Source organism: Cyprinodon variegatus, unplaced genomic scaffold (genome assembly GCF_000732505.1).
Source record: "Cyprinodon variegatus isolate N-32 unplaced genomic scaffold, C_variegatus-1.0 Scaffold69, whole genome shotgun sequence".
Classification (NCBI taxonomy): domain Eukaryota; kingdom Metazoa; phylum Chordata; class Actinopteri; order Cyprinodontiformes; family Cyprinodontidae; genus Cyprinodon; species Cyprinodon variegatus.
In genome coordinates, this window is record NW_015150522.1 from 1,524,405 (window position 1) to 1,533,082 (window position 8,678).

Sequence of the window (8,678 nt, forward strand, 5' to 3'; positions counted from 1 at the left end):
GGTCTTAATATTGCTTTTAAAACAAGTAAGTTTAAATCATAATTGTCAGTAATAATTTTCCATTGGAATGAAGAAATATGAAGCAGCAGATTACCTTTGGTCCAGTCTTCTCCATGTAACCCTCCTTTATGTAGTTCCTGGTTAGCTTTGGTAGCAACTATGAAAAAATTTAATAAATTCATAAAATAATTGTCTGTATACACTGCTTTAAAAAAATGCCCATATCCCTTTTAACTGCTATAAATCAGCAATGTAAGGATACACACGGACAACATCTTTGTTTTAAAGGAAAAACCCACAATGGCCCCAGAAAAAACTTAAATCTGACAAAATTATAATATAAAGATTCTATGAAAATGAACAAATCAAAGTCAGACATTGCTTTTCAAACATCACAGGTGTCAGCAATCCTGTACTTATGAGTCTTGCATTAGAACAATGACCCAAAACAGGTAGAAACACCCAGGAATGGCTAAGAGGAAAACATTGGACTATTCTGAAGTAGCTTTCTATGAGACCTGACCTAAATCCTACTAAGCATCTTTGGAAGGAAACATGTTGTCTGGAAAAGAGAACCCTCAAACTGGAGACAAATTGAGCTCTTTGCTGATGAGAAGTTGGCCAAAATATCTGCAGAAGGGAGCAGAAGTCTCATTGACAGACAAATCATTTAATGGCAGCGTTTGCCTCAAAAGATTGTGCAACAAAATATTAAGGGTACAATCATTTTTGTCAATGCCTGTTTCAAGAGTTTATTTTTTATTTTTCTTATAATTCTGTTTAAGCTTGGTTGAAAAGCAATGTGAGACTTTTATTTGTTAATTTTTTTATAGAATTTGTAGTGATTGCTACTTCTTTCAGATTTAGGTTATTTCTGTGAGCATTGTTTACTTTTCTTTCAGTCAAAGAGGGGCACCAACTATTTGGTCTGAATGTGTAAATCATCTAATAAACTCATTTTTCATAATGTACTCACATTCCATTATTATATATTGGACTGTATATTTTCAATTTAATTCTTTTTCTTTTGCAAAAGCTATCATTATTCAAACTATCTTTCTGCATGTTACAAGTTAAACTTAATAGCACTTGGATTCTTTGTTAGTCCCGTGGTAAATAGGATTTAGAGAAATATTTGATACAGACTCTGATAGCAATAATTTCTTTTTAAATTTTTATTTGGGACCATTTTAATAAGCAGGTTTAACAAACTCAAAATTGATCTAGCATCAAAGTTAAAGAAAATTGGTGTAATGGGTCATTTTTTTAAACTGTTTTAAAGAGTTTAGAACTGCTGACCATTAAACAAGAAAAGTAAAAAAAAAAAATTATTTTCTGAATTCCAAACATTGAAAGCTTTTTTCTTTTTCATCAGAAATGCTATTTATTTTATACAAACTTGCAACTTTTTATTTTATTTTAAATATATGTTAGCTAAAGTCTAAGACACAATAAGGGAACTCTACGGGAGAAAGTAAGCTTAATCTACAGCATTTCTTTCCACATAAAGTATATCAAGTTTAGATTGAATATTCTATATTCACTCAAACGCACAGACTTGAGAAACATTTGTATCAAAATACTTACTCTGGAAATGTAAAAATTAATTTTTTTTTTAATCCCAGTTATTAAAAACCCTGAATGTTGGTCCAGAATTTCTATACTTACCTCAGAGTTTGTAGCACCAGGAAATGCCACTTGCAGGTAGTGATACCTTGCAGCCCTTATTGCATTGAACCAGTCCACCATTTCCTTTGAGACAAAATAAAAGTAAATGCTAACTCTTGTATTAAAATATGGGCTGCATCATCAAGCTCCTCTATCAGAGGAACAAAAAGCCCAATTTCTCTCACAGTTCTTTTCATAACATTTTGTTAATGTTATTTTTAATTAAACATGCCAACCTTGCCATCCTCATGGTAAACAAAAATATTCCTGGTGCTGTTATCCTTTAAATAGGTAATCTGCAGCCCATTAGGAACGCCGATTTTAGCTGCTTGGAAAGTAGCGTTCACAGTGTTGATCTTCATGATCGCTTTAGGCTCTCTGGCCTGCAACAAAAAGTAAGAACAATAATAAACTCTTCTGTCTTTATCATTATGAAGCTATTAATTTGCATATTTAGCTTTTGCGAATTTCATGTATAGCATTTTGCAAAGCGATACATAAGCAAACACTCACATCATGCTTGTTGAAGTATTTCAGGACACCCTCACGTTCAGTCAGAATAAATTTTCGGCTCATGTATTGTCCATTGTCTCTTCCTCGCTTCCATAAGCACCCTTCTCTGTAGCCTAGCAACAGCAGAGGAACAAACCTTTTTTTATGATTGATAAATCAAAACAACCAGAAATGTAAAAATACACATATACATATATATAAATTTGAAATGTAAATGCATAAAATTTAATGTTAGTTTTTTTTTTTTTATATAGATTATTTAGATTTTCTTGAATCAGGTTGAGCCTCCATAGGTTGGTTATCCGGCAGATCTTTGGAGGCAAAACTAACTTCCTTTGTCTCACTTCTTTATGTATCTATGCATGGAATAGCAAAATTTTTTGTTTTTATCTAATAATTTACAATCAGTCATTAAATATTTATATAATGTTAAACACTAGAAGTAATACTAGTACGGTAAGTGGATCCATTGAACAAATAGTTGCCGAAAAAACATAAACAGAAGTGTTAAACAAACAAATGTATTATAAATAACAATTTTAACTCATCCTGATTGTAATTGAAACTATTGTCAGTGAAAAAATACAAGTTTTTTAAAGCTTTAGAACTTAGATATAATCACAGTCTCATGAAAGTCCATCCTGGCTAAGTTTGGGCGAAACAGTATATTAATATTAGAGCACTAAAAAACATCACGCAAAAGGAAAAAAAAGTTCTGTTGATTTATTGAAAGAGGTATAGAAGAACACATCTAATTTTCATTAAACTCAAAAAGGGGTATTGTTGGTTTTTGTATTCAGATACCGAAGTTGGTGTGAGCTGAGGACGGTGTCAGGAGTGAAGTGCTTGTATCTAACTGTTTATGCATAAGAAGCATTTTTAGGTATACAATAAAACTCTAAAAGCTAAGATAAAAACTTGCGAAAATAATGATTTCCTGCATGTGTGTGTCTGTGTGTAATAGATGAACCCTGTAAGTGTATGCGGTCAGTCTTTTAAAACATCATCAGCGTCAGGAGGAAGAACATCTGCTGTTAAAAGATATAAATAATTCAGCTTTAACTGACGTCTTCAAGTACCAGGCAAAATTTCTCTCAAGCAAACACTCACACAGGCTCACACACAAAAGGAAACTTTTTTTTAACTAACAATGAGGGGTTTGAGCCACACTTGTAATTTTCAGGAACACTCAGAGAGCCCATCATTCATTTTTATATGGACATAATAAACATCTTCTTCCTTGTAATTCTCTCTCTCTCTCTGACACACACACACACACACACACACACACTGATCTTTAATTGGTTCCTGGGCCTCTCCCTGATACCGGCCACAATGTCCATATTTAGCCACTATCAGAGAGAACACTCTGCATTGTCATCTGAGTAAACACCAGAACAGCCCATACTGACTCAAACAATCATAAACTGAGTATAAATATTTTATATACTCCAAGAAAAGTGATGATAAATGCAGGCGGCAGAAGTTCACATACTACATATTTACTTCTTGATTTTTTTTTTATATAAAAACTAAATTTATGTATTCTTTTACATATTTAAAGTTCCTTAATTTTATAAACAGGCTTATCAGTTCTAAAAGAAAGTTGTCAAGCTTTTAATGTGATGTTATAAATGACTGTAATGAAACCATATGACCCCAACCCTACAGTTTTACAGCTGTTTTTGTATACCACAGGAATTAACTGAAAGTGAACTACATAAGAAACAACTGAACCAAACCACTTCCCCAGCTATAGACTATACCAGATGAACATTTCCTATAAAGTTCAGATCATTTTGATGGTTTTTGAGTGAAATAAGGTGAAATGCAATAACATTTCCAGCAAAATAACATTTCTAAATAAAATCTAATTGCAGCTTTTCCTAGTAAACCCATTTGAAAATATGGAAGACATTAAAGTTCAATTTGCAAGCTGGTCTGAGTCTTTTCATTATTTTCTCATTTCATTGTTGAGTTAAAAAGTAACCATCTTTTATCCACATGCAGCAATAATTCCTCTTTAAGCAATGACTTTATCAATGATTCATCAGTCAAACTGCTATTTTTTCCTCAGAGAAGCGGAAGAGTCAGTCCGCTCATAATTACATCAACAAAGAAATGGAGAAGCGGTCAAGATGTTCAAAGCTAGTTGGAAAGGAAATAGTAAGTTTATGATCAAAGCACTAAGTTAATGTTCCAGTTCAAATGTATACAGAGCTTTTAAAAAAAAGTTAGATTTCAAATCCATCCAATGTTTTTCTATTTTCAGTTGACCTGACTTTTGGACCAGCCAAACGACATATTGCAGTTATAATAGATTGTTTCAGGAACGGTACTCCACTGACCAAAAGAAAAACAGCAACAAGAAATTTCTTCTTTCGACCTCAACGTAATCCCACAAGGGATTTTTAACCTCTGCCATATTTGCATTCCTCTTCTACTCAAAGGTGTTTATAGGTCACACAGTAATGCAATGCAGTCCCTCCCCCACTTGTTGCTGTGCACTGGTGCTAAACTAAAAAAGGGTTACATTACACTCTTGGCTGATTTACAGAAAAAGCGAACTCAGCATTTCATAAAAAACATTTCCTTATTATCATATTTCTCACAAAAAAAATATGTCAGGTATAAAAAGAAGTCAAAGAAAAAGGAATTATTTTAAAAAGACAGGAGGTTAAAACCTTGTGTCTAATAAGTAGGTTAATTTGATCTTTTTTATCTTTTTAATACAAATGTTAGTGTAGAAAATGAAAGACCAGAACCACAAATATACCGTATCTAATATGTATGGGGAGCATGCCAAATCTATCAGAGCTACATTACGAATGTTTAATTATTCAACTACTTTTTACTTTGACTTCAAACAGTCAAAAATATTATTCTATAAAAATATTTTCATAATTTTGGTCTATTTTACTTTACAGGTATGCTGAATCCACTTGGTTAATGAGATTTTCTTGATACCAATAAATGACAGTGATAAAAACCACAGCATCATTTAGCAAATAAGAGAAAAACTAAACACAGATTTTGTTGTTTTCTATATGGGCACTAAAATTTGAGTAAAGTCTTCTGAATAATGCGCAGTCATCAATAAATATTAATTTTATCTAAAGTTCAAATGTTTGGTTTTTCTTAATACATTGTAATGTTTCTTTTTTTATTAATTCCTAGTTTAAAGTTTCTTTTAGAAATTGTAACACATGTCCTAAATAGACATTTTTCAAATAATAGCTTAAATTTGAGGTAAAAGCAAACTTATTTTAGCTCAAATCTGAGTTTGAAATGCATGTTACAGTGAAATTAAAACTAACTGCACTCTTGTGAACAGATTTCTTACTAAATGGCTTTGATAAGATATATTTTCATTATTTTAACCAATTTATTTTTTTTAAAGTTATTCACTTAACAGCAAATTTAAGAACATAGGTTACTAAAGTACTACATTGAGTATGAATCTCCATTAATTTTACAAACAGGATAAGACTACTATTATACAATAACTTAATAACAATAACTTGAATTGATTAGAAAAAGAAACACAATAAAACCTGACTAAATGCTTAACCAGAATCAATAATAAACAAGGAGAAAGTTTTTCTTTAAACCATTCTTAAGATCATTAACAATCTGTGCAGGTCTAAAGTACAAAGACAGGTTGTTCAAAAAACGTTGTGTAACAGCAATTGATTAGTGAACTCTAAAACACTGGATGGAGTACAATGGTACAAATTTTCAGACAAACATACTGCGGCTTTAAAATCATGACTTCTAAAGCATTGCAATGCATCGTAAAGTGAACAGGAAGCCAGCTTAGGTGTGACATCATGACTACTTTTTATCATAGAGGTCTGACAGTTATCCGAGCAGAGCATAATAAACGTCTGCCTTACTTTCTCTTTAGCCGAAGTAGAAATAAGTCGTACTATTGATAATGATTTTATACATTTTTTAAGCATTTGTTTGCCTACAGCCAAACTATGGTGCTTTTACACAACTTTCACATTCATATCATTCTAGTATAATCTTCCACCCCCTTGTGCGTGTGGGTTATTTGAATGTACTAGGTTTAAATTCTGTGAACAATGTTACCCACAGTGCTTACACAAAGAGGGCATTCTTCCTCAATGGCAGAGGCACACAGCCACATGCTCCAAAACCTCTATACAGTGTAAAACAAGAAGCCACTGACAGAGGGAGAAAAAGTGTTCAGCAGTCATGAGACTCTGATAAGAGCTCCTAGTCCTCTACCTGAAACTGAAATCAAATTTTTGGTTCCTACATACATATATTATATATGTGTTGCATGGTGTTAATCCTATACAAATATTTCAGACTATAGTGTGAAGGTTAAATGCAATAAAACCCAAACATATATTTCTAAGTTGGGAAATGTTACGTGTGTTGCAAAATCACAAATACCAGCTGAATTGCAAAGCTTGTGTTGTTACTGCAAGGTTGAGAGATTAAATGCTCATAGGCCAGACCTTCTTAACGGGAGGGTAAACTGACTGAATTTTGCAAGCTTCCTGTTTCTCACACTGTTTTTAGGGGAGTCCTTAAATGGAAACTAGAAACTCTTAAAGCGGCAGCATACAAAACTGGGTGACAAATCACTTTTGGTTATTTCAAGTTATTGAAACAAAGATTATAATGTACATTTTGTATTTTTAACATGGTTTATTTTCTTCCCTTTATGTATTTTATTTGTTGAATAAATTAGCTTAGATGGGACTTGATTGAACCTGCCTCAATACTACATTGGCTTTGCTCTACCTTTCTCATACCTTACCTCATACCATCCAAAGTAGTAAGGTTATCCTGAGTTATTTTCTATATTTATGCTGCATAGGCTTAGACTGCTGCAGGACATAAGGACCACTTTTCATCATCCTGCTTTATTCTTACTCTGTTCCCCCCATTCTGCACTCTTTGGCTGTGTCTTCCCTGGATGGGGCCGCCTTTGGAGCTGATTGACAGTTGCTTTTTGTATCTCTGCTTCTTTCTGTATCTCTGCTTCTATTTCCTTGAACCCCAGTCAGCCTCAGCAGATGGCCGCTCACACTGAGCCTGGTTCTGCTGGAGGTTTCTTCATGTTAAAAGGGTGTTTTCCTCTCCACTGTTACTGCATGTATGCTTGGTGTGAGGGATTGCTGTAAAGTCATTTAAAAATGTGGGCGAAAATCATCGCCTCAAGCTCATCAGGAGGAGCATGTGTTGAAAGTCAATGATTCAATGCAATCAGCTGGATTTCATTGATAGAAACTTTCAACCAATCTGAAAGTATTGTCTCTTTAAGGTGCCTTAAGATGACATTTGTTGTGTATTGGCACTATAAAAATAAACTGAAATGAAATTAATTGAAAAAGGAGTTCACATAACAACCCAGATCTCCTTATATATAGCAGGTGTGTGATTTCAACAGTATCACACATTTCAACAGAAAAGGTAATGGTAAACTAGCACAATAGGGGGCTTTGTCTAAAAACTGAAAACTGTTAGACGGGATTAAAATAAAAATTTGACACATCTTTACATATGCACATCTACTTTAGTCTTACCTGCTGAGTAGGGCTCCTGTCTCTCCACACTCATGAACTCCTTTCTCTCGTACTTGGCCCGTATCCACTGGTCCAACAGGAGCCTGCAGAACAACAGTAGGCAGTGTTAACATTAATGATTCTGCTGATATAATACTGACATTAAATAAATAGACAAACAGGCAAACTTAGTATATGTCATGACTATTAAAATCCACAAACCTGTAAGTTAACATAACTGATTATTCTAAATGATTCACAGTATTAGACTCAACGCTTTTTTGTCTATTAGGATCAAGAGGAAAGACAGGTTATCTGTATTAGTTAATGTCTGTAACCCAATTTAGTGTTAAAAGAAAAAAAATGAAAGGCCTATGCATTTGTTTTTAGATTTGTTATTATCTTCTTATGACCTTTTCTTCACTGATGTTTTTTTTAATAATCATTTAACAACTTTAAAAACATAATGTTGTATCACTGAACCTATTATTTTTATCACCGTGATTGCTCTAGATGTAATCTATGTTAAACCACAGACGGTATCCTTTTTTCAGCAGAACTCTAAATATGAAATCACCAGTTGGGCCTTACTTTGTACACAAACTAAAAATGGAAGAATGCAGAGCCTCCTGTTCGTCTATTAAAAATGTAAAGCAAATTCATACTTATCTCTCTTTATTATTAAGAAAACATTCAGAAACAGTATGGTGAAAAAACTACAAGAGCCGCCGCCCAACAGATTTATTTTGGTTCTGTCTTTTATGTTCTACTTTTAATTTTAAAGTCAAACATAGCCTGAGCAAAACCTGTTCAAACCAATCTAGCAATCTTAGTTGAGACTAACCTTTTTTTCCAAGTTCAGTTAAACTCATCAAAGAAAGACCTTTAGAAAAATGCCAGACTAATAAGTTAAAGTAATCAGTTATATATATATATATATATATATATATATAT

The 8,678-nt window shown here is 33.0% G+C and overlaps 1 protein-coding gene across 1 annotated transcript in view; it reads right to left on the reverse strand.

The window, feature by feature from the left end:
• The window catches only part of LOC107083140 (arf-GAP with dual PH domain-containing protein 1-like), an 18,789-nt gene that overhangs the window by 826 nt on the left and 9,285 nt on the right, over positions 1–8,678 (reverse strand). Inside the window, exons 4-8 of the mRNA XM_015372138.1 lie at positions 7,746–7,828; positions 2,182–2,294; positions 1,905–2,051; positions 1,669–1,752; positions 95–157 (exon numbers count right to left, since the gene is read on the reverse strand). Coding sequence (XP_015227624.1) covers positions 95–157; positions 1,669–1,752; positions 1,905–2,051; positions 2,182–2,294; positions 7,746–7,828 — 490 coding nt within the window. The remainder of the gene's footprint in view (positions 1–94; positions 158–1,668; positions 1,753–1,904; positions 2,052–2,181; positions 2,295–7,745; positions 7,829–8,678) is intronic.